The sequence below is a fragment of the Oncorhynchus tshawytscha genome, linkage group LG16, assembly GCF_018296145.1.
Source record: "Oncorhynchus tshawytscha isolate Ot180627B linkage group LG16, Otsh_v2.0, whole genome shotgun sequence".
NCBI classification, from domain to species: domain Eukaryota; kingdom Metazoa; phylum Chordata; class Actinopteri; order Salmoniformes; family Salmonidae; genus Oncorhynchus; species Oncorhynchus tshawytscha.
Genome location: NC_056444.1, coordinates 11,224,608 through 11,250,561, shown reverse-complemented (window position 1 = coordinate 11,250,561; position 25,954 = coordinate 11,224,608). Strand labels below are relative to the sequence as shown.

The 25,954-nt window shown below is 43.2% G+C and overlaps 1 protein-coding gene across 1 annotated transcript in view; it reads right to left on the bottom strand.

Annotated features, from left to right (window-relative positions):
* The window catches only part of LOC112215315 (piezo-type mechanosensitive ion channel component 2), a 93,882-nt gene extending 70,425 nt beyond the window's left edge, over window positions 1–23,457 (bottom strand). Inside the window, exon 1 of the mRNA XM_024374243.2 lies at window positions 22,606–23,457. Within this exon, the coding sequence (XP_024230011.2) occupies window positions 22,606–22,669 (64 nt within the window). The 5' untranslated portion in view covers window positions 22,670–23,457. The remainder of the gene's footprint in view (window positions 1–22,605) is intronic.
* Window positions 23,458–25,954: the final 2,497 nt, after the last annotated feature.

The window sequence follows — 25,954 nt, the reverse complement described above, 5'->3', positions numbered from 1 at the left end:
TGGCAGTGTTATTGGGATTAGGTGTACATTAACACTTCCCCCCAGCGGGTGACCTCCTATTGGCAGCCAGCACACGGCTCAACTGAGGCAGCAGATTCAATCAGCTGGGTCTTCAGGACAAGCCTGACTGTTTGGAGTAGGAGTCGTGACCGGAGCCACTGCCAACACACGACACCCCGTGCTGCCCCAAAACGTCCACACCCCGTTTATTTTCCTTACTGAGCTGCAAACACTGCAAATGATTACTCTCATAATATCTGCTGTGGGTTTAAGTGACCATAATGATTGTAGTTGGGTAGGATACGGGCAGAGAGAGGAAGGGAGGCCATGTCTGTGTTTGTGGGTGCAGAGCAGCACACTTCCACGCTCCATTGCTTCCTCGTCAAGCTCCAAGTCAGGCAGAGTTTGCACTTCACCACCTACGATGTAGACACCCCATTAACTATTACTCCTTGAACTGAAATACATATAGTGGGGATATACACAAGACAGGGTTTGAGTTACATCTAGAAGCTGAAACAATCAAGAAATGAACAGCACTTAATGTTCTTTGGGGCTAATCTTAGTTTGCTTTGGTCAAATCAAAACGTCTCTATTCTGCAGTGAGAGAATGCTGGAAAGCCTGCTTGAATATCTTGTCAGAGACAGAAATCGGTCCAAAGTATATAGCATGTTGTGGAATGTGACTACAGGCATATAGTAACACAACTTGCAGACTTGTTTTTGAGTTGCTGTGCGTTTTGTTGCCAACCTATTTTGCTACCTGACAACTTTACGGTTTTTACTTTTTAATTACCGTTTATATATATACATATATTTTTTTTTCCTCAACTTTTTCACTCCGGACGCTTTATCTGGACACGATTCGTCAGGACCTCCAACAGCCGAAGCTAAGTAGTAACATTAACATGATGCCTTCTAATTGCAGTCGCTGTACTCGCCTTACGGTGAGGATAGCTGTGCTACAAGCCCAGCTTCAGACGCAATCGTTAGGCAAGGGTAATTTCAGTGTAGGAAAGGATGGAACAGCGTCTGTGCCACCAGTAAGTACAGATAGTAGTATAAATCCCCTGGCACAGTCCCCGCAGCCGGACAACTTTCTCACGGTTTCTGGAAGGAAATGCTGTAGGAACGCTCAACCGGTGTCGCTCATTCAGCCGACAGAAACTTTCAACCGGTTTTCCCCATTAAGCAGCGAGTTGGAGTCAGAGGCCGAGTCTTCTCTGGTCTCTACTCCTCTCGTTACGGGGTCTGAGACGCCGAAGCTTCCCACCATTAGCTCTGACAAATTGAAAACTCTAGTCATTGGCGACTCCATTACCCGCAGTATTAGACTTAAAACGAATCATCCAGCGATCATACACTGTTTACCAGGGGGCAGGGCTACCGACGTTAAGGCTAATCTGAAGATGGTGCTGGCTAAAGCTAAAACTGGCGAGTGTAGAGAGTATAGAGATATTGTTATCCACGTCGGCACCAACGATGTTAGGATGAAACAGTCAGAGATCACCAAGCGCAACATAGCTTCTGCGTGTAAATCAGCTAGAAAGATGTGTCGGCATCGAGTAATTGTCTCTGGCCCCCTCCCAGTTAGGGGGAGTGATGAGCTCTACAGCAGAGTCTCACAACTCAATCGCTGGTTGAAAACTGTTTTCTGCCCCTCCCAAAAGTTAGAATTTGTAGATAATTGGCCCTCTTTCTTGGACTCACCCACAAACAGGACCAAGCCTGACCTGCTGAGGAGTGACGGACTCCATCCTAGCTGGAGGGGTGCTCTCATCTTATCTACCAACATAGACAGGGCTCTAACTCCTCTAGCTCCACAATGAAATAGGGTGCAGGCCAGGCAGCAGGCTGTTAGCCAGCCTGCCAGCATAGTGGAGTCTGCCACTAGCACAGTCAGTGTAGTCAGCTCAGCTATCACCATTGAAACCGTGTCTGTGCCTCGACCTAGGTTGGGCAAAACTAAACATGGCGGTGTTCGCCTTAGCAATCTCACTAGGATAAAGACCACCTCCATTCCTGTCATTATTGAAAGAGATCATGATACCTCACATCTCAAAATAGGGCTACTTAATGTTAGATCCCTTACTTCAAAGGCAATTATAGTCAATGAACTAATCACTGACCATAATCTTGATGTGATTGGCCTGACTGAAACATGGCTTAAGCCTGATGAATTTACTGTGTTAAATGAGGCCTCACCTCCTGGCTACACTAGTGACCATATCCCCCGTGCATCCCGCAAAGGCGGAGGTGTTGCTGACATTTACGATAGCAAATTTCAATTTACAAACAAAAAAATGACGTTTTCGTCTTTTGAGCTTCTAGTCATGAAATCTATGCAGCCTACTCAATCACGTTTTATAGCTACTGTTTACAGGCCTCCTGGGCCATATACAGCGTTCCTCACTGAGTTCCCTGAATTCCTATCGGACCTTGTAGTCATAGCAGATAATATTCTAATCTTTGGTAACTTTAATATTCACATGGAAAAGTCCACAGACCCACTCCAAAAGGCTTTCGGAGCCATCATCGACTCAGTGGGTTTTATCCAACATGTCTCTGGACCCACTCACTGTCACAGTCATACGCTGGACCTAGTTTTGTCCCATGGAATAAATGTTGTGGATCTTAATGTTTTTCCTCATAATCCTGGACTATCGGACCACTATTTTATTACGTTTGCAATTGCAACAAATAATCTGCTCAGACCCCAACCAAGGAACATCAAAAGTCGAGCTATAAATTCACAGACAACACAAAGATTCCTTGATGCCCTTCCAGACTCCCTCTGCCTATCCAAGGACGCCAGAGGACAACAATCAGTTAACCACCTAACTGAGGAACTCAATTTAACCTTGCGCAATACCCTAGATGCAGTTGCACCCCTAAAACTAAAAACATTTGTCATGAGAAACTAGCTCCCTGGTACACAGAAAATACCCGAGCTCTGAAGCAAGCTTCCAGAAAATTGGAACGGAAATGGCGCCACACCAAACTGGAAGTCTTCCGACTAGCTTGGAAAGACAGTACCGTGCAGTACCGTAGAGCCCTTACTGCTGCTCGATCATCCTAGTTTTCTAACTTAATTGAGGAAAATAAGAACAATCCGAAATTCCTTTTTGATACTGTCGCAAAGCTAACTAAAAAGCAGCATTCCCCAAGAGAGGATGACTTTCACTTTAGCAGTGATAAATTCATGAACTTCTTTGAGGAAAAGATTATGATTATTAGAAAGCAAATTACGGACTCCTCTTTAAATCTGCGTATTCCTTCAAAGCTCAGTTGTCCTGAGTCTGCACAACTCTCCCAGGACCTAGGATCAAGAGAGACGCTCAAGTGTTTTAGTACTATATCTCTTGACACAATGATGAAAATAATCATGGCCTCTAAACCTTCAAGCTGCATACTGGACCCTATTCCAACTAAACTACTGAAAGAGCTGCTTCCTGTGCTTGGCCCTCCTATGTTGAACATAATAAACAGCTCTCTATCCACCGGATGTGTACCAAACTCACTAAAAGTGGCAGTAATAAAGCCTCTCTTGAAAAAGCCAAACCTTGACCCAGAAAATATAAAAAACTATAGGCCTATATCGAATCTTCCATTCCTCTCAAAAATTTTAGAAAAGGCTGTTGCGCAGCAAATTACTGCCTTCCTGAAGACAAACAATGTATACGAAATGCTTCAGTCTGGTTTTAGACCCCATCATAGCACTGAGACGGCACTTGTGAAGGTGGTAAATGACATTTTAATGGCATCGGACCGAGGCTCTGCATATGTCCTCGTGCTCCTAGACCTTAGTGCTGCTTTTGATACCATCGATCACCACATTCTTTTGGAGAGATTGGAAACCCAAATTGGTCTACACGGACAAGTTCTGGCCTGGTTTAGATCTTATCTGTCGGAAAGATATCAGTTTGTCTCTGTGAATGGTTTGTCCTCTGACAAATCAACTGTAAATTTCGGTGTTCCTCAAGGTTCCGTTTTGGGACCACTATTGTTTTCACTATATATTTTACCTCTTGGGGATGTTATTCGAAAACATAATGTTAACTTTCACTGCTATGCGGATGACACACAGCTGTACATTTCAATGAAACATGGTGAAGCCCCAAAATTGCCCTTGCTAGAAGCATGTGTTTCAGACATAAGGAAGTGGATGGCTGCAAACTTTCTACTTTTAAACTCGGACAAAACAGAGATGCTTGTTCTAGGTCCCAAGAAACAAAGAGATCTTCTGTTGAATCTGACAATTAATCTTAATGGTTGTACAGTCGTCTCAAATAAAACTGTGAAGGACCTCGGCGTTACTCTGGACCCTGATCTCTCTTTTGAAGAACGTATCAAGACCATTTCAAGGACAGCTTTTTTCCATCTACGTAACATTGCAAAAATCAGAAACTTTCTGTCCAAAAATGATGCAGAAAAATTCATCCATGCTTTTGTCACTTCTAGGTTAGACTACTGCAATGCTCTACTTTCCGGCTACCCGGATAAAGCACTAAATAAACTTCAGTTGGTGCTAAATACGGCTGCTAGAATCCTGACTAGAACCAAAAAATGTGATCATATTACTCCAGTGCTAGCCTCTCTACACTGGCTTCCTGTTAAAGCAAGGGCTGATTTCAAGGTTTTACTGCTAACCTACAAAGCATTACATGGGCTTGCTCCTACCTATCTCTCTGATTTGGTCCTGCCGTACATACCTACACGTACGCTACGGTCACAAGACGCAGGCCTCCTAATTGTCCCTAGAATTTCTAAGCGAACAGCTGGAGGCAGGGCTTTCTCCTATAGAGCTCCATTTTTATGGAACTGTCTGCCTGCCCATGTCAGAGACGCAAGCTCGGTCTCAACCTTTAAGTCCTTACTGAAGACTTATCTCTTCAGTGGGTCATATGATTGAGTGTAGTCTGGCCCAGGAGTGGGAAGGTGAACGGAAAGGCTCTGGAGCAACGAACCGCCCTTGCTGTCTCTGCCTGGCCGGTTCCCCTCTTCCCACTGGGATTCTCTGCCTCTAACCCTATTACAGGGGCTGAGTCACTGGCTTACTGGGGCTCTCTCATGCCGTCCCTGGAAGGGGTGCGTCACCTGAGTGGGTTGATTCACTGATGTGGTCATCCTGTCTGGGTTGGCGCCCCCCCCTTGGGTTGTGCCATGGCGGAGATCTTTGTGGGCTATACTCAGCCTTGTCTCAGGATGGTAAGTTGGTGGTTGAAGATATCCCTCTAGTGGTGTGGGGGCTGTGCTTTGGCAAAGTGGGTGGGGTTATATCCTTCCTGTTTGGCCCTGTCTGGGGGTGTCCTCGGATGGGGCCACAGTGTCTCCTGACCCCTCCTGTCTCAGCCTCCAGTATTTATGCTGCAGTAGTTAATGTGTCGGGGGGCTAGGGTCAGTTTGTTATATCTGGAGTACCTCTCCTGTCCTATTCGGTGTCCTGTGTGAATCTAAGTGTGCGTTCTCTAATTCTCTCTTTCTCTCTCTCTCTCTCTCTCTCTCTCTCTCGGAGGACCTGAGCCCTAGGACCATGCCCCAGGACTACCTGACATGATGACTCCTTGCTGTCCCCAGTCCACCTGGCCGTGCTGCTGCTCCAGTTTCAACTGTTCTGCCTTATTATTATTCGACAATGCTGGTCATTTATGAACATTTGAACATCTTGGCCATGTTCTGTTATAATCTCCACCCGGCACAGCCAGAAGAGGACTGGCCACCCCACATATGCTCTCTCTAATTCTCTCTTTCTTTCTCTCTCTCGGAGGACCTGAGCCCTAGGACCATGCCCCAGGACTACCTGACATGATCACTCCTTGCTGTCCCCAGTCCACCTGACCATGCTGCTGCTCCAGTTTCAACTGTTCTGCCTTATTATTATTCGACCATGCTGGTCATTTATGAACATTTTGAACATAGCCTGGTTCCTCTCTAGGTTTCTTCCTAGGTTTTGGCCTTTCTAGGGAGTTTTTCCTAGCCACCGTGCTTCTACAACTGCATTGCTTGCTGTTTGGGGTTTTAGGCTGGGTTTCTGTACAGCACTTTGAGACATCAGCTGATGTACGAAGGGCTATATAAATAAATTTGATTTGATTTGATGGCTTATTGTGAACAAACATCCAAGTGTGCTTATGTATCATAAGTCGTTGGCTTTTGAGAACACTGAGGCTTAACAAGTAAAGAAAGGACTTAAGTTAAACTGACAGTCATGGAGAAGGACGTAGAGTTTGGCTTTGCTTTGGTATGATAATTCTATCTGATGTTATAGTATACCACAGTCAGGGTGTGGTATTGCTCTCTAGCGTCTTGCTAGCCCTTAACAGAAAGAAAAGGAGACAGACAGTAAAGTGTTGCAAATTCGGCATGCCAGCATCATTAATTAACATGGAGTCGTCGAGGAATACTAAAGTTGAATGATACAAACAACTGTGTGGGTTAAAATAACACATTGATAAAAATGACTTGTGACACAAAACAGCGTGTGGTCTTGTCCTTAAATCAGATGAACTCAGCTATTTTCCTTTCTAGCAGCTGTAGGGCACAGATATAGAATTTTAGTAAACATAAAATGTTAATTACGGGAGTTGAATTATGCAACCCAGTGGATTTTTTTTTTTTAAAGCACATCAAAAATATCAATTACTGCTCCACAAAGAATTTAGGAACAATAAATATTTTAATCCTTCCATAACTCAACCTTCCCACTTCTGGCCAACTGAACCACTAGAGTTCCCAAAATTATACACTAAGCTTTGAATTTTAGTTGTTCAATTACTTATTTCAAAATCGGCATCAGGGTTAAATTAATCTAGATTTACAGAATCTTCTGCATATAATGAAAGTTTTGCAAATCATGAAGGATCATAGCAAAATGTACTTTTAAATCACACAGGGTGGCAGGCACGTGCACAGATAGGGCTCTACCTGTGCAGAACACATGCCTTTTTTTGTCCTTCCAGTCTCCAAAGTGCCCATTCGGTGGTGGTATAACTTCCCCCAGAATGTTTTTAATGTTTTGGTATAAATGTGTTTAGGGCGCAAAGGTGGACGCGCATATCCAGATTAGTGACCAGAAGATTCCTTTCTTCCAGTCTTGCCTGGCAACGTTTATCCAACATTTATCATCCATATAAAATACAGTTTAGCAATCTACTACTGACTCATGTCTGCCAGAACAATAGGCTACCTGACGATTTGATTGGTCATATTCATACTTCAGATAGGCCTAGTTTGGGTGCCTACTGGCTATATGTCTAAAGATAAGCAGCTGTGACATCACACTGCCTTCAATATTATGAGATGAATATGTAACATATCTGATGAATGTATTGTATTACGTTATGTTTATTCCTGTCAGCGCGATGCACGGAAAATCCGGTTGGCTGTACGGACTCCGACAGCATGTCCCCAGCTAGCCATGTCTCCATGAAACAGAGTATGTCTGGTAAGAAGAAAGGGGTGTATGTTTCATGATTAACGACTCATGGTGTAATTGGAACAACATACAAGAACTCAAGCCCTTTTGTTCACCTGACCTAGAATTCCTAACAATCAAATGCCCACCGTATTATCCCCCAAGAGAACTCTCCTCAGTTATCGTCACAGCCGTGTATATCCCCCTACAAGCGGATAACAAGCCAGCCGTCAAGGAACTTCAGTGGACTTTATTCAAACTGGAAACCATATATATATATTTTATTTCACCTTTATTTAACCAGGTAGGCTATTTGAGAACAAGTTCTCATTTACAACTGCGATGTGGCCAAGATAAAGCAAAGCAGTGCGACACAAATAAACAACGCAGAGTTACACATGGAATAAACAAGTGTACAGTCAATAACACAATAGAAAAAAGACAGTCTATACACAGTGTGTGCAAATGGCATGAGGAGGTAGGCAATAAATAGGCCATAGTAGCGAAGTAATTACAATTTAGCAGATTAACACTGGAGTGATAAATGAGCAGATGATGATGTGCAAGTAGAGATACTGGTGTGAAAAAAGAGCAGAAAAATAAATAAAAACGATATGGGGATGAGGTAGGTATATTGGGTGGGCTATTTACAGATGGACTATGTACAGATGCAGCGATCGGTAAGCTGCTCAGATAGCTGATGTTTAAAGTTAGCGGGGGAAACATAAGTCTCCAGCTCCAGCGATTTTTGCAATTCGTTCCAGGCCCTGTCAGTGGAGAACTGGAAGGAAAGGCGGCCAAAGGAGGAGTTGGCTTTGGGGATGACCAGTGAGATATATCTGCTGGAGCACGTGCTACGGGTGGGTGTTGTTATCGTGGCCTGTGGCACCCCCATAGAGACTGTCAGAAGTCCGGACAACAGGCCCTCCGATTTGACTTACTGAACTCTGTCTGCGAAGTAGTTGGTGAAACAGGCGAGGCAGTCATTTGAGAAACCAAGGCTATTGAGTCTGCCGATAAGGATATGGTGATTATGGATATATGGCAGTTATGATATCGTTTAGGACCTTGAGCGTGGTTGAGGTGCACCCGTGACCAGCTCGGAAACCAGATTGCAGAGCGGAGAAGGTACGGTGGGATTCGAAATGGTCAGTGATCTGTTTATTAACTTGGCTTTCGAAGACTTTATAGAGGCAGGGCAGGATGGATATAGGTCTATAACAGTTTGGGTTTAGAATGTCACCCCTTTTGAAGAGGGGGATGCCCGTGGCAGCTTTCCAATCTTTAGGGATCTCGGATGATACGAAAGAGAGGTTGAACAGACTGGCAATAGGGGTTGCAACAATGGCGGCGGATAGTTTTAGAAAGAGAGGGTCCAGTTGGTCTAGCCCAGCTGATTTGTACGGGTCCAGGTTTTGCAGCTCTTTCAGAACATCTGCTATCTGGATTTGGGTAAAGGAGAAGCTGGGGAGACTCGGGAAAGTAGCTGTGGGATGGCGGAGCTGTTGGCCGGGGTTGGGTAGCCAGGAGGAAAGCATGGCCAGCCGTAAATAAATGCTTATTGAAATGTTCAATTATCATGGATTTATCGGTGGTGACCGTGTTACCTAGCCTCAGTGCAGTGGGCAGCTGGGAGGTGCTCTTGTTCTCCATGGACTTTACAGTGTCCCAAAACTTTTTGAATTCTTTGTTTGAAAAAGCTAGCCTTTCCTTTCCTGACTGACTGCGTTTATTGGTTCCTGACTTCCCTGAACAGTTGCATATCGCAGAGACTATTCAATACAATTGCAGTCAGCCACAGGAAGTTTTTGTGCTGGTCAAGGGCAGTCAGGTCTGGAGTGGACCAAGGGCTATATCTGTTCTTAGTTCTACATTTTTTGAAAGGGGCATGCCTATTTAAGATGGTGAGGAAATTACTTTTAAAGAATGACCAGGCATCCTTGACTGACGGGATGAGGTCAATATCCTTCCAGGATACCCGTGCCAGGTCGATAAGAAAGGCCTACTCGCAGAAGTGTCCTGAGGCTGCATTTATTGTAGCTGGGGGTTTTAACAAAGCTAATTTGAGAACAAGGCTACCCAAATTAAAGGGGTGAGGTATGGGGAGTCAAGTGGTGAGGGATGGGGAGTCAGGGGGTGAGGGATGGGGAGTCAAGTGGTGAGGGATGGGGAGTCAAGGGGTGAGGGATGGGGAGTCAAGGGGTGAGGGATGGGGAGTCAAGGGGTGAGGGATGGGGAGTCAAGTGGTGAGGGATGGGGAGTCAAGTGGTGAGGGATGGGGAGTCAGGGGGTGCAAGGGGGAGGGGGGAGTCAAGGGGTGAGGGATGGGGAGTCAGGGGTGAGGGATGGGGGGGTGAGGGATGGGGAGTCAGGTGGTGAGGGAAGGGGAGTCAGGGGGTGAGGGATGGGGAGTCAGGGGGTGAGGGATGGGGAGTCAAGTGGTGAGGGATGAGGAGTCAGGTGGTGAGGGATGGGGGAGTCAGGGGGTGAGGGATGGGGAGTCAAGTGGTGAGGGATGGGGAGTCAGGGAGGGGTGAGGGATGGGGAGTCAGGGGGTGAGGGATGGGGAGTCAGGGGGTGAGGGATGGGGAGTCAAGTGGTGAGGGATGGGGAGTCAGGTGGTGAGTGGTGGGATGGGGAGTCAGGGGGTGAGGGATGGGGAGTCAAGTGGTGAGGGATGGGGAGTCAGGTGGTGAGGGATGGGGAGTCAAGGGGTGAGGGATGGGGAGTCAAGGGGTGCGGGATGGGGAATCAGGTGGTGAGGGATGGGGAGTCAGGGGGTGAGGGATGGGGAGTCAGGGGGTGAGGGATGGGGAGTCAAGTGGTGAGGGATGGGGAGTCAGGTGGTGAGGGATGGGGAGTCAGGGGGTGAGGGATGGGGAGTCAAGTGGTGAGGGATGGGGAGTCAGGTGGTGAGGGATGGGGAGTCAGGGGGTGAGGGATGGGGAGTCAGGGGGTGAGGGATGGGGAGTCAAGTGGTGAGGGATGGGGAGTCAGGTGGTGAGGGATGGGGAGTCAGGGGGTGAGGGATGGGGAGTCAAGTGGTGAGGGATGGGGAGTCAGGTGGTGAGGGATGGGGAGTCAAGGGGTGAGGGATGGGGAGTCAAGGGGTGAGGGATGGGGAGTCAGGGGGTGAGGGATGGGGAGTCAAGGGGTGAGGGATGGGGAGTCAGGGGGTGAGGGATGGGGAGTCAGGGGTGAGGGATGGGGAGTCAGGGGTGAGGGATAGGGAGTCAGGGGGTGAGGGATGGGAGTCAGGGGTGAGGGATGGGTAGTCAGGGGGTGAGGGATGGGTAGTCAGTCAGGGGGTGAGGGATGGGGAGTCAAGGGGTGAGGGATGGGGAGTCAGGGGGTGAGGGATGGGGAGTCAGGGGTGAGGGATGGGGAGTCAGGGGTGAGGGATGGGGAGTCAGGGGGTGAGGGATGGGTCGTCAAGGATATATTGCACATATTAAATACAAGACATGTTATGGTTTTGTTTTCTGTTTTAACAAACCGTTTTTATTTGTGTACTTCCTGTATGTATTGTATATTGTTGTTTTGCGGTGTGATTTTCATATTTTATTTGTGTACTTACTGTATGTATTGTATATTGTTGTTTTGCGGTGTGGTTTTCATATTTTATTTGTGTACTTACTGTATGTATTGTATATTGTTGTTTTGCGGTGTGGTTTTCATATTTTATTTGTGTACTTACTGTATGTATTGTATATTGTTGTTTTGCGGTGTGGTTTTCATATTTTATTTGTGTACTTCCTGTATGTATTGTATATTGTTGTTTTGCGGTGTGGTTTTCATATTTTATTTGTGTACTTACTGTATGTATTGTATATTGTTGTTTTGCGGTGTGGTTTTCATATTTTATTTGTGTACTTCCTGTATGTATTGTATATTGTTGTTTTGCGGTGGGGTTTTCATATAAGCCCATTGGCTTCCAAACACACCTGTAAACATTTTGTTGTTGCTTTATTTTGTTTTTATCTGTATTGTTGTCTATCACTTGTATGCTTATCACATATCTTTAATATACACTGAACAAAAAATATAAACGCAACATGCAACAAAGATTTGACTGAGTTACAGTTCATATAAGGACATCGGTCAATTTAAATAAATAGATTAGGCCCTAATTTATGCATTTCACATGACTGGGGAATACAGTTGGTCACAGATACCTTACAAAAGATGTAGAGGCGTGGATCAGAAAACCAGTCAGCATCTGGTGTGACCACCATTTGTCTATAGCAGCGTGACACATCTCCTTTGCATAGAGTTGATCAGGCTGTTGATTGTGGCCTGTGGAATGTTGTCCCACTCCTGATCAATGGCTGTGCGAAGGTGTTGGGTATTGGTGGGAACTACCCCACCGCCACCATGGGGCACTCACAACATTGGCATTAGCAAACCGCTCGCCACACACGCTGTCTGCCATCTGCCCGGTACACTTGAAACCGGCACACTTCTCCAGCGTGCCAGTGGCCATTGAAGGTGAGTATTTGCCCACTGAAGTCGGTTACGAAACTCCAGTCAGGTCAAGACCCTGGTGAGGACGACAAGCACGCATATGAGCTTCCCTGAGGTTTCTGACAGTTTGTGCAGAAATTCTTCAGTTGTGCAAACCCACAGTTTCATTAGCTGGTCTCAGATGATCCCACAGGTGATGAAGCCGGATGTGGAGGTCCTGGACTGGCGTCGTTACACGTGGCCTGCGGTTGTGAGGCCGGCTGTGAGTACTGCCAAATTCTCTAAAACGAAGTTGGAGGCAGCTTATGGTAAAGAAATTAACATTAAAATCTCTGGCAACAGCTCTGGTGGACATTCCTGCAGTCAGCATGCCTATTGCATGCTCCCTCAAAACTATGCCACACCTGTCAGGTGGATGGATTATCTTGGCAAAGGAGAAATGCTCACTAAGAGGGATGTAAACAAATTTGTGCCCAAAAAGTTTGAGCAAAATAAGATTTTTGTGGGCATGGAATATTTCTGTGATCTTTTATTTCAGCTCATGAAACATGGGACCAACACTTTACATGTTGCGTTTTATATTTTTGTTCAGTATAGATGATATTCAGTATCAAATGACATTTTATTTGTCACATTCGCCTAATACAACAGGTTTAGACCTTACATTGAAAGGCTGACTTACAAGCCTTTAACCAATAATACATTTGAAGAAAAATAAGTGTTCAGAAAGTATTTACTAAAGTTAACTGAAGTAAAAAAATTAATAAAAAATGCAAATAATTCAAGAACAACAATAAAATAACAGTAACAAGGCTATATACAGGGGGTACCGGTACAGAATCAATGTGTGGGGGGCACCAGTTAGTCAAGGCAATTGAGGTTATATAATAGATAATAAACAGAGAGTAGCAGCTGCTAATTCGTTGATATAGGTGAGGAATTTAGACTTTCACAGTAAATCGTGCATTGATGCCAATCCACTTTCTGTGTTTTTCAGGATTAATAATCAGATCTGGCCAAAAGATTTATGAATAGTTGTTGTTTTAATATTGACTGTTCATTTCTGACGGTTTTGTTTATTCAGTGTGAGTATTTTCTGTTCGAGTGTTTTGGCTAAGAACAATCTCCAGGTCCCTGGCACAGTCATTGTCTACACTGAATAATATTGATGTTGACATAAAAAATAATAGCAAGTGTTGACGAATATATATCCAAAACATATAAAAAAATACCCCCAAAATTGTCTATTTTTTTAAATATCAGAGCTAAATATTAATATTAAGCGTAAATATGTCAGTTCATTGATGCTGCTGGAATTTATGGGAGGTTTAGAAGACAGAGACCGTAGGCGGGAAGAGTCACCCAAGATCCATTCTGCCACCGGCCCCATCCCAAATGTTTCCGTTTTCACAGGTAACTCAATATGTTATTTCACTGGGTTCTGTTTACACTAGAACTTCCAAACCTGAAGATGGCTGAACCTCATGAATGAGCCTGAACTAACTCTGGTGTGCCTCGTTGCTCAAAAAACGACTAAAACTAGCTATACCCTGCTTGTAACTTCATATACCCCATCCTGCACCACTGCTACCATACCACCACACTGCAGGTTCCACCACCGCTTGTCCTCAGGAATGTACCGTTATGAAACTACTGACAGGTAATCAGATGGTACAACTGCACATGACAGTTTTCAGTACAGATGAGACATTAATATGCATTTTGCACTCTTTTTCAAAGCAAGCTCGCACGTAAAATGCAGATATACAATGTACGTTGAGAATACTTGCTCATAACCCAAAGGTGAGTCAATTCACAAACTACCAGCCCAAATCAACCCTCCACCAGCAAGTTAATCTCTAAGAACCATATAGGGGGACAGATGCCTTGCAAGAATCAACATGAGAGATTTACTTCTATATTAGATTGTCCCTTACAACAACAAAAAAACACATACAAAAATAATGGTTTTCGGACACAATGTATGGTATGAACAGGGAGATTAAAAAAAATATTAAATGATTGATTTTCACAAGTCAGAAACACGTTTGTTGTACACGTGTGAAGTTTCACATGGATTTTTCATATGTACATTTTTCACGTGAACAAATCACGTGAAAAATGTCACATTGTGTTTTTACATCGGCTGTCTCCTAGTTGAAGCTATTTAAATGGCCATTTAAACAGAAATGACTCAACATTGTAATGATGAGAGACCAGAATGAGAGAGATGGGAGGCTAATTATGGGGTTATTAGTGGGAAAATCCATAGTCATTGTTGCATAAGGTTAAATCTCATGAGTACATCACCAATGCGACAGTTCAAAAATAATTAAATCCCCCTCTACTACAGAGACATCAGATACTTTGACGACAACAAGTTGTGTTACCAGAATATTCAATTGTGTTCATTTCTATCATAGGCAGAACTGAGGTAAAAGATAGAAAGCAAACACAAATGTTTGTCTGCAAGTAGGAGCTTTTGGACTAAAGGACTAGCACATTGTTCAGTGCTACCATTGCTATTTTTTTTTACCCCCTTCTCCTCTCCAATTTCATCATATCCAATTGGTAGTTACAGTCTTGTCCAATCGCTGCAACTCCCATACAAACTCGAGAGAGACAAAAGTTGAGAGCCGTGCATCCTCCAAAACACAACCCTGCCAAGCCGCACTGCTTCTTTACACAATGCACGCTTAACCCGGAAGCCAGGTGCACCAATGTGTCGGAGGAAACACTGTACACCTGGCGAGCGTGTCAGCGTGCATGCGCCCGGCCCACCACAGGAGTCACTAGAGCGCAATGGGACAAGGGCATACCGGCCAGCCAAACCCTACCCTAACGATGCTGGGCCAATTGTGCGCCGCCTCATGGGTCTCCCGGTCACGGCTGGCTGTGACACCGCCCGGTATCGATCCAGGATCTGTAGTAACGCAGCTAGCACTGCGGTGCAGTGCCTTAGACCGCTGCGCCACTCAGGAGACCCCACAGGTCTGTATTGTTAAGCACATCTTTCAGTGTGACCGTTGCTAACACAGGTCTGTATTGTCAAGCGTCGGTGTCTGCTAGCTCATCAATTTGCATGTTGGTCGGACAAACAAAACAAGCTGCCTGTATTTCAGTAACTTTAATCAATGATTGGTTTACACCAAAGGCTATCTAATTCAACTATCACTGTAAGATTACCAAACCTTCTAACCTGGGCAGTGGACACCTATGAATGTGTCTATTTTACTTTTAGCCAATTATTTTACACATGTTCTCAAAACCAGACACTTTGAGTTGTGATATACAACTGTCTTGTTTCTAGTAGTCTCCCTGAGCTCTGAGTTCTGTGTGGTTGGGAGAGTCCGCACAAAAGGTCCTTTCAGGTGGCTCAGTATAGTTCAGTGGCACTGTTGTCAGATTATAGAAAGGAAACCGTTCAGATAAAACTGTATGAATAGTCTGACTATAAAGCCAAAGGGGAGAGAGAGAGAGAGAGAGAGAGAGAGAGAGCCGCCGTAGGCAGACATGGCTCTCAAGAGAAGACAGGCTATGTGCTCACTGCCCACAAAATGAGGTGGAAACTGAGCTGCACTTCCTAACCTCCTGCCCAATGTATGACCATATTAGAGAGACATATTTCCCTCAGATTACACAGATCCACAAAGAATTCGAAAACAAATCCAATTTTGAAAAACTCCCATATCTACTGGGTGAAATTCCACAGTGTGCCATCACAGCAGCAAGATTTGTGACCTGTTGCCACGAGAAAAGGGCAACCAGTGAAGAACACACACCATTGTAAATACAACCCATATTTATGCTTATTTATTTTATCTTGTGTCCTTTACCATTTGTACATTGTTAAAACACTGTATATATATATATAATATGACATTTGTAATGTCTTTATTGTTTTGAAACTTCTGTATGTGTAATGTTTACTGTTAATTTTTATTGTTTATTTCACTTTATATATTCACTTTATATATTATCTACCTCACTTGCTTTGGCAATGTTAACACATGTTTCCCATGCCAATAAAGCCCTTGAATTGAATTGAATTGAGAGAGAGAGACTGAAAGAAAGAGAGAGAGAGAGGGAGAGAGAGAGAGAGAGTAGAGAGAGATTGAGACAAAGAGAGAGAGAGAGAGATAAAGAGAAAGAGTGAGAGAGAGAGAGAGAGACTGAAAGAAAGAGAGAGAGAGAGAGGGGGAGAGAGAGAGAGAGAGAGAGAGAGATTGAGACTGAAATAGAGAGAGAGAGAGAGAGAGAGAGAGAGAGAGAGAGAGAGAGACTGAAATAAAGACAGAGAGAGAGTAGAGATTGAGACTGAAATAGAGAGAGAGAGAGAGAAAGAGAGAGAGATTGAGATTGAAGGAGAGAGAGAGAGAGAGAGAGAGAGAGAGAGAGAGAGAGAGAGAGGGGGGAGACTGAAAGAGAAAGAGAGAGAGAGAAAAAGAGAGAGAAAGAGAGAGAGAAAGAAGAGAGAGAGAGAGAGAGAGACTGAAAGAGGGAGAGAGAGACTGAAAGAGAAAGATAGAGAGAAAGAGAGAGAGAGACTGAAAGAGAAAGAGAGAGAGAGAAACTCATAGGCAGTTTAAGTGGTGGCCTTTCCACTTCAAGACTCAGTGCTCATAGGCAGTTTAAGTGGTGGCCTTTCCACTTTAAGACTCAGTGCTCCTAGGCAGTTTAAGTGATGGCCTTTCCACTTCAAGACTCAGTGCTCATAGGCAGTTTAAGTGGTGGCCTTTCCACTTCAAGACTCAGTGCTCATAGGCAGTTTAAGTGGTGGCCTTTCCACTTCAAGACTCAGTGCTCATAGGCAGTTTAAGTGGTGGCCTTTCCACTTCAAGACTCAGTGCTCATAGGCAGTTTAAGTGGTGGCCTTTCCACTTCAAGACTCAATGCTCATAGGCAGTTTAAGTGGTGGCCTTTCCACTTCAAGACTCAGTGCTCATAGGCAGTTTAAGTGGTGGCCTTTCCACTTCAAGACTCAGTGCTCATAGGCAGTTTAAGTGATGGCCTTTCCACTTTAAGACTCAGTGCTCATAGGCAGTTTAAGTGGTGGCCTGTCCACTTGAAGACTCCCAGTTGAAAGCTTTGAGGCACCACATGTAGGGCTCTCGAGTGGAGCAGCTCTCTAAGACACTGCATCTCAGTGCTAGAGGCCACAGACCCTGTTATGATTCCAGGCTGTATTACAACCAGCTGTGATTGGCAGTCCCATAGGGCGGCGCACAATTGGCCGAGCGTGGACCGGGTTAGGGTTTGGCCTGGGTAGGCCTTCATTGTAAATAAGAATTTGTTCTTAACTGACTTGCCTAGTTAAATAAAGGTTAAATAGATAATAAAAAACATTTACAAACACTGGTCCCCTTCTTTCCAGCCATGCACGGCTTCATTTAGCCCATTTACTGGCCCGGCTCTGTATAAACTCTACTGTCTCTGTATACATCCTGGGGACCCATACAAACAAAACGTGTTTCTCCGATAATAAAACAGAAATAAAGTAACGCCTAGGTAAAAGCTCAACATAAATGGTTGTGGGTCACCAGTGCACTGTGAGGGGACACTGAGGGGGGCAGTAGGCTGGGACATCAAATAGCCATCAGGTAGAATGGCTTCTTTTGTTCCACATACTGTAACTCTCCCTGGTTGAGATTCATAGTTAGAAACAGTCATCACTCTAGTTGGTCTGAATGTTAACAGGTTTAATATCTTATCATTTGTTAAGAGAGGCAGATACAGTCGCTCTCATTTCAAGTGAGACAGATATGATCCAAACTACCCTTCAAGAAGCTATTTCATCAGAAGACAGAGAGACTGCGGCTCTCTCCATCTCCCTCTCTCCCTCTCCCTCCCCCTCCAGCTCTCTTCCTCTCTTTCCAGCTCTGTCCTTCTCCCTCCCACTCTCTCCCGCTCCCATCCGCTCTCTCCCTCGCCCTCCTGCTATCTCCTGCTCTCTCTGTCTGTTTCTCTCTCCCTCGCCCTCCTGCTATCTCCTGCTCTCTCTCTCTGTTTCTCTCTCCCTCGCCCTCCTGCTATCTCCTGCTCTCTCTCTCTGTTTCTCTCTCCCTCGCCCTCCTGCTATCTCCTGCTCTCTCTCTCTGTTTCTCTCTCCCTCGCCCTCCTGCTATCTCCTGCTCTCTCTCTCTGTTTCTCTCTCCCTCGCCCTCCTGCTATCTCCTGCTCTCTCTCTCTGTTTCTCTCTCCCTCGCCCTCCTGCTATCTCCTGCTCTCTCTCTCTGTTTCTCTCTCCCTCGCCCTTCCTGCTATCTCCTGCTCTCTCTCTCTGTTTCTCTCTCCCTCGCCCTCCTGCTATCTCCTGCTCTCTCTCTCTGTTTCTCTCTCCCTCGCCCTCCTGCTATCTCCTGCTCTCTCTCTCTGTTTCTCTCTCCCTCTTCCTCAAACTGCACTTTGAAAAACACCCTTCAAAATGAGTAATCCAATGTAATCATACTCTACATCAACAGAATTAACTAAATAGTTTGGTTAACCTCTTGTAGGTTTCCGACCCAATTTCCTCTTTCAGTGAATGCCAATGCAGCTGAATTTCTCTCACCATGCCAAATGGGGCTCTTGTGTGTGATTTAGTTAAGAGGATTTAATTTACCATGGAAGTCTCACAACTTCACAAAAGCCCATCTTTGAGAATAACTGATACAACATCATTTGTGACAGAAAACTTAAAGCACACATGGTGACACTTGCAGAAATATAGACATCTACATGTTCATCATCTGGCCAATGGAGAGTAATGGGCATGGGGAGTTTCAAAACGACTGAACTCCTCCAAAACAAGAGATCTCAATCAGCATTGGCATTGGTCGCCCAAATTTGATAGGTCTGTGTAAACAAGTCTTTCAGATAAACCACAAGTCATGGAATAGACATGTCGCTGGACAATCACATTACCAGGGGACTCTGAAACTCTATATGCCTGCTCGTCTTGTGGGCGTCTCATGAAACAGACTGCACAGAGTCAAATAAAAGGCCACTGTATCTCAGGACTGAAAAAGGATGGGAAACAAGCATGAAGAGGGAGGACTAGTGATATATAATCTTTCAGGAAGAGGGAGGACTAGTGATATAACATCTTTCAGGAAGAGGAAGGACTAGTGATATATAATCTTTCAGGAAGAGGGAGGACTAGTGATATAACATCTTTCATCTGGTTTGGGAGGTGCTGAAACATGACTGCCAAACTAACTACACCACTGCCAAATTAACTACACCACTGCCAAATTAACTACACCACTGCTAAACTGACTACACCACTGCCAAACTGACTACACCACTGCCAAATTAACTACACCACTGCCCAATTAACTACACCACTGGCCAAATGAACTACACCACTGCCAAATGAATTACACCACTGCTAAACTGACTACACCACTGCCAAATGAACTACACCACTGCCATACTAACCACAGTTTAAGGAATGAGTTGGTGGCATAGCATGAACCAATACACTCATTCTCCTTTGAGGTGAAGCCATTTAGCCATTCAATAAACAGTAGAACGTATACACTCATTGGATAAAACATTAAGAACACCTTCCTAATATTGAGTTGCACCCCCTTTTGCCCTCAAAACAGCCTCAATTCGTCGGGGCATGGACTCTACAAGGTGTCGAAAGCGTTCCACAGGGATGCTGGCTCATGTTGACTCCAATGCTTCCCACAGTTGTGTCAAGCTGGCTGGAAGTCCTTTGAGTGGTGGACCATTCTTGATACACATGGAAAACCGTTGACTGTGAAAAACCCAGCAGAGTTGCAGTTCTTGACTCAAACTGGTGCGCCTGGCAACCTACTATCTTATCCCGTTCAACGGCACTTAAATATTGTGCCATTCACCCTCTGAATGACACACCTACACAATCCATGTCTCAATTGTCTCAAGGCTTAAAAATCCTTTGTTAGCCTGTCTCCTCCCCTTCATCTACACTGATTGAAGTGGATTTAACAGGCAACATCAATAAGGGATCATAGCTTTCACCTGGATTCACCTGGTCAGTCTGTCATGGAAAGGAGGAATATCAACCATATAGTCTTTATAAAGGAGGAATACCAACCAACCATATAGTCTTTATAAAGGAGGAATACCAACCAACCATATAGTCTTTATAAAGGAGGAATACCAAACCAACCATACAGTCTTTATAAAGGAGGAATACCAACCAACCATATAGTCTTTATAAAGGAGGAATACCAACCAACCATATAGTCTTTATAAAGGAGGAATACCAACCAACCATATAGTCTTTATAAAGGAGGAATACCAACCATATAGTTTTATAAAGGAGGAATACCAACCAACCATATAGTCTTTATAAAGGAGGAATACCAACCAACCATATAGTCTTTATAAAGGAGGAATAACAACCAACCATATAGTCTTTATAAAGGAGGAATACCAACCAACCATATAGTCTTTATAAAGGAGGAATACCAACCAAACATATAGTCTTTATAAAGGAGGAATACCAACCATATAGTCTTTATAAAGGAGGAATACCAACCATATTGTCTTCATAAAGGAGGAATACCAACCATATAGTCTTTATAAAGGAGGAATACCAACCAACCATATAGTCTTTATAAAGGAGGAATACCAACCAACCATATAGTCTTTATAAAGGAGGAATACCAACCATATAGTTTTATAAAGGAGGAATACCAACCAACCATATAGTTTTATAAAGGAGGAATACCAACCATATAGTCTTTATAAAGGAGGAATACCAACCAACCATATAGTCTTTATAAAGGAGGAATACCAACCAACCAACCATATAGTCTTTATAAAGGAGGAATACCAACCAACCATACAGTCTTTATTTTTTTACACTTTCATTTAACTTGGCAAGTCAGTTAAGAACAAATTATTATTTACAATGACGGCCTACACCAGCCAAACCCGGACAATGCTGGGCCAATTGTGCACCGCCCAATGGGATTCCCAATCACTGCTGTTTGTGATACAGCCTGGATTCGAAGCAGGGTGTCTGTAGTGACACCTCTAGCACTGAAATGCAGTGCCTTAAACCGCTGCACCACTCAGGAGCCTTATATAAAGGAGGAATACCATTACAGTCTTTAGTACATAAATACAAGATGTTGATGCTGAATAAGTATGTTGAATGATATCAAACACAACTCTGAGACTGATTCCCTAGGCAGTGTGCGGTAAGGTTGATCCAAACAATGTGACCAATCATTTACAGTAAAGGGTGTATGGTCCAATATCTCACCAATCTGATCCTTAGAAATTGATTTATTTTGTATATATGAATTTTCACCACACATCCTTAACATCACATTGTGTTATAAAACATACATAGAATTTGACTAGTGATTTGAGGCATGAAAACAGGCATTTGCTTGCTCCCTGTGGTTTGTTTGTAAAGCCAGATGATTCCTCATACTTCAAGAACAGGAGTAATTTTTGTGTTGTGTAATTGGGGAGTTTCTGATTCTGATATCGACAGTGGCGACCGTAGGAAGTGGAACACAGACCAGGACAACGGTATCCTGCTACTACTGGGCACACCATTCACAGTAACATCGAACCCTAAACCCAACCCATCCACAGCTGCCAAGAGAACCTTCCAAGTTTTAATCAGTCAAAGGGGTGGCCTAGTGGTTAGAGCATTGGATCAGTAACCGAAAAGTTGCTAGATCGACTCCCTGAGCTGACAAGGTAAAAATCTGTTGTTCTTCCCCTAAACAAGGCAGTTGCTCATTGCTCCTAGGCTGTCATTGTAAATAAGAATTGGTTCTTAACTGACTTGCCTAGTCAAATAAAATATTTTGAAAAACAGTTAGGAGTTATTTTGAAAAAACGACTTATTTTTTTAACCTTAATTTAACTAGGCAAGTCAGTTAAGAACAAATTCTTATACCAAACTAACTTATACCAAACTAACTTTGTCAGTCAACATCCCTTAAAAAAAATATATATTTTAATTTTTTAACACAAATCTTTCATTGTCTGAGCATAAAACCTGTTCTAATAAACTGCAAATAAAACCTGTTCTAATAAACTGGAAAAAACTGTTTAACGCTCAGGTGCTCAGAAATGACATATTATATACATATTATGTACGACAATAAGAGCTTTTCTATCTCTGAAGTGATTCGAACATCTCTGTTACAATGGCTTTTTAGCTCTTCGTTAGGCTTCTTAACACCCTATTCAGCTTCCAACATGTTATTTCAAAATGCAAAAAAAGTATATTTAATTAATTTGAACGATGACGTTAATCTTAACAATTACACAGGTTTATCCGCATCAATGTATGTACTTTTATTACTTCAAATCGGTTTGGTATTGGCACGTTTTATTGGTCAGAGTAATCCAAAGTTACGATTTTGTTTTATGACTTGCATAAATTGTAGGTTATTATTTTGTAAGTGGTTTGTTAGTTTTAGCAACATTGCATAACAGTATCTGATGAAGGACAACGTGTTAAATCAGTAATAATAATAATAACAATAATAATTATCATAGGTATTATATTATTTTGTAAGTGGTTATGCTATTATCAAACATAGCCTACTATGTCTGTACTGATTAACTTTACAATTCGATAGGCCTAGTCAATTCCAAATAAACAAACCAAAAACGTTTTGATATTTACTATTTTTTGTTGTTGTTGAATATCAATGCAGCTGCAATTTTTAGCAACAGTTTACAGGCTATAAAATGTGCATTGCGCAACCCTTTGAACTTACCTGCAGCGAGACAAACTGGCAGCAGCAGCCTGAAGACCAGTCCGCACACCACCTGGGAAACCATTCCTTAGGATTTATGAAATATAAACAGAAAAGCTATTTAATGATGATACGCTGCTATCTGGCATAAGGGAATCTCAATGCACCCGTCCAGCTCTCTCCAACGTCCAGGTGAGAGGGCATTGTCCCGTTGGTGTCTCCGACATTATTTTTAGAAGTCCAAGTCCAAAACAGCGCTTTTGATAAACCATAGCCAACAGCCGAGTAAAGTTTAGGCACGGCAGCGTCCTCTATCCTAGTTTCAACACCCCACATCCAATATCCCAAACATCTGGACCAGTAGGATAACACTCGTCACGCGGAGCAGCCTACAATTTCTTGCAGAAAAAAAGTGTGGTTGTAACAGCAAATCAACAACATTGCAATTGATCCACATTAGACTACCTGCTGATAACGGTTGTCTTGATTATGGATCGCGCATAGGCCTAATAGTAAATAAATAACTCCAGCACCGCGCTTAAGATAGAAAACAATTATGAAAAACAATCAACAAGTTGCAAATTCATAATCCCGGCCTTGGATAGTGAGCACAGTTTGTCAAGCGTCAGGTTTCTTTATTCACTTTTAGTTTGGTAAGAGAAGACACCTGGAAGTGCGTAAAAGCGTGACTATGCTTTCCTATGGAAAAGCCTACATAACAGTCTTCGCTCACGCCCCAGCTCCCGTACAGCATGAATGTTTTACTCTCTCGTATGATTATACTTTTCTCATCCTTCAATGAAAACTTCACAAGACCACCCTGTAACTGACAAATGACTCCACCATTGAGAAGTCAGGCAAGAATTAGGGAACGATGCCTGGTCCCGAATGAGGAGCGGGAGTTAGGCGCAGGGCAGGGTTGTGAGCGTGTAGCCTAGTCTATGTTGCTCCTCCCCTGAGAGCTGTGAGAGCCGCAGGCGTGGCGGCCGCATTCCAATCCCTCCTCTGGGTCAGGTAACTCCAACCCTTGCAGATTCCAAGCTGGGACGATTTTACGCGACTAACGGGAAAAGGGGAATAAGGTTTGGGCCTTGCACAGGGACAGGTTATGGACGAGTAGGCTAGTTCGCTATTGTTCTATTATTTGTTTATGAGCTACATCTCATATAATAGTTAAAACCATAGAGATAGACCATGTTATATTATATATGGTTGTAACATAGCAATTGTATTTTCTCGTGAATTAACTGTTAAGCCTACACTAATTGTGTAAAAATAGTTGAGGATTATATTATGAATAACTTATATGAATATGGTTATGATTTTGTAGGCTCCTTGATTTATTGTACACAAATACATAAAACATGTAGGCCGTGTGTAGGCTACACCTACAAGCAATACATCATCATAACGTAATGCTGCTTAGCACCAGAAACCTATGACATATTCATAGGCTACAAAACAGTTCGTGCAACGATTTGTTTGAGGGAGAGTGTGGATATAGGTTGTTATAACGCATTAGCTTTGTTGTTACACAAACTAAACCAACTAGTGCAGCAGCAGGCCCGAGTTGCTTTTATAGCAGAATAGGATACAATGAATATTATGTATACAACAGCGACATCTGTCGGCCTTTGAGTGGGGCAACATGAAAGGCTTGGTTGAATAGGGTTGCAAAGAGAAGGTATATACTGGAAAAGTTTACCAGTAAACTACCAGAGTTTGTGTAATCTTTCACAAGACATATAGTCCCTCTGTGTGGCCTTATCACATGAAAAATATGAAATAATTAAACAATATGATTTTTAAATTAATAGAATGCCAAAGCTAAAAACTTTAACCTAAATATAAACCATCAACTTATTGAATACCATCTTTTCAGCAGGCCTATATAGGATAATCCAGTTGTACGTAGTGTGTATTGGTTCCCGACTTCCCTGAAAAGTTGCATATCGCAGGGTCTAGTCGACACTAATGCTGAATTCCACAGGATGTTTTTGTGCTGGTCAAGGGCAGTGTAACAGTTTTCTGCTGAAGGAGATGAGGACCAAAATGCAGCGTGGTTAGTGTTCAACATGTTTAATCAAGACCATACATGAGAACACTACAAAATACAAAACAACAAAAGTGAAAACCAAAACAGTCCTATCTAGTGCAATGACACAAAGGCAGAAGACAATTATCCACAAAATACCCACAGAATATGGCTGCCTAAATATGGTTCCCAATCAGAGACAACGATAGACAGCTGCCTCTAATTGAGAACCAATCTAGGCAACCATAGACCTACAAACTACCAAGAAAGGAAACAGCCCCATAAACATACAAAAAACCCTAGACCAGACAAGACACATAAATCCCCCATGTCACATCCTGACCTAACCAAAATAATAAAGAAATCAAAGATAACTAAGACCAGGGCGTGACAGGCAGTTAAGTCTGGGGTGAACCAGTTCTACATCTTTTGAATGGGGCATGCTTATTTAAGATGGTGAGGAAAGCACTTTTAAAGCGCAACCAGGCATCCTATACTGACGGGATGAGGTCAATATCCTTCCAAGATACCGGGGCCAGGTCGATTAGAAAGGCCTGCTCGCTGAAGTGTTTTAGAGAGCGTTTGACAGTGATGAGGGGTGGTCTTTTGACTGCTGACCCATTACGGACACAGGCAATGAGGGAGTGATCGCTGAGATCCTGGTTGAAGATAGCAAGTGTATTTAGAGGGCAAGTTGGTCAGGATGATATCTAAGAGGGTGCCCATGGTTACAGATTTATGGTTGTACCTGGTAGGTCCCTCCAATAGAGTTTCAGATACTTGTAGAATCTGGCACAACGGCCTATTAACACACTTTATAGTTCTGGTTCCTTTATTTTGGCTGTTACCTGTATAGCCATAAAATACTTCTGGAAAAACCACTAACAAATGAAAAGGTATAGTCCAACAACAACAGGGGGATACAGCTGGCAAGAACAACAAGAAAATAAGATTTTACTGGGATTGTTTTATTTCTTTCATATAATATAGTGAATAACAGTGCTGAAAATAATTTTTGGCAGTGATTTAAGTCTTAGCATCCACAACCATCAATACAAACCAAACTTCTAGCACCATACAAACCTAGTCCAACTATTTTCATTACGTCATTGAAAACACATCTACATTCAATTTTCCTTTGTTGGTATGAGGATCCATTATTTAGAAAAGTTTTAAAAAACAAGTTAAAGGTGACAAACTTCAGTCAGTGTTTCAACTGTAAGAGATAAGGAGTGTCTATGTGATTACTACTGTCAATGTAGTCACAAATGATTATCTGGCCATGTATATTATTGCATACTTACAATAAACTGTAAAAAGATTTCCATATTACAG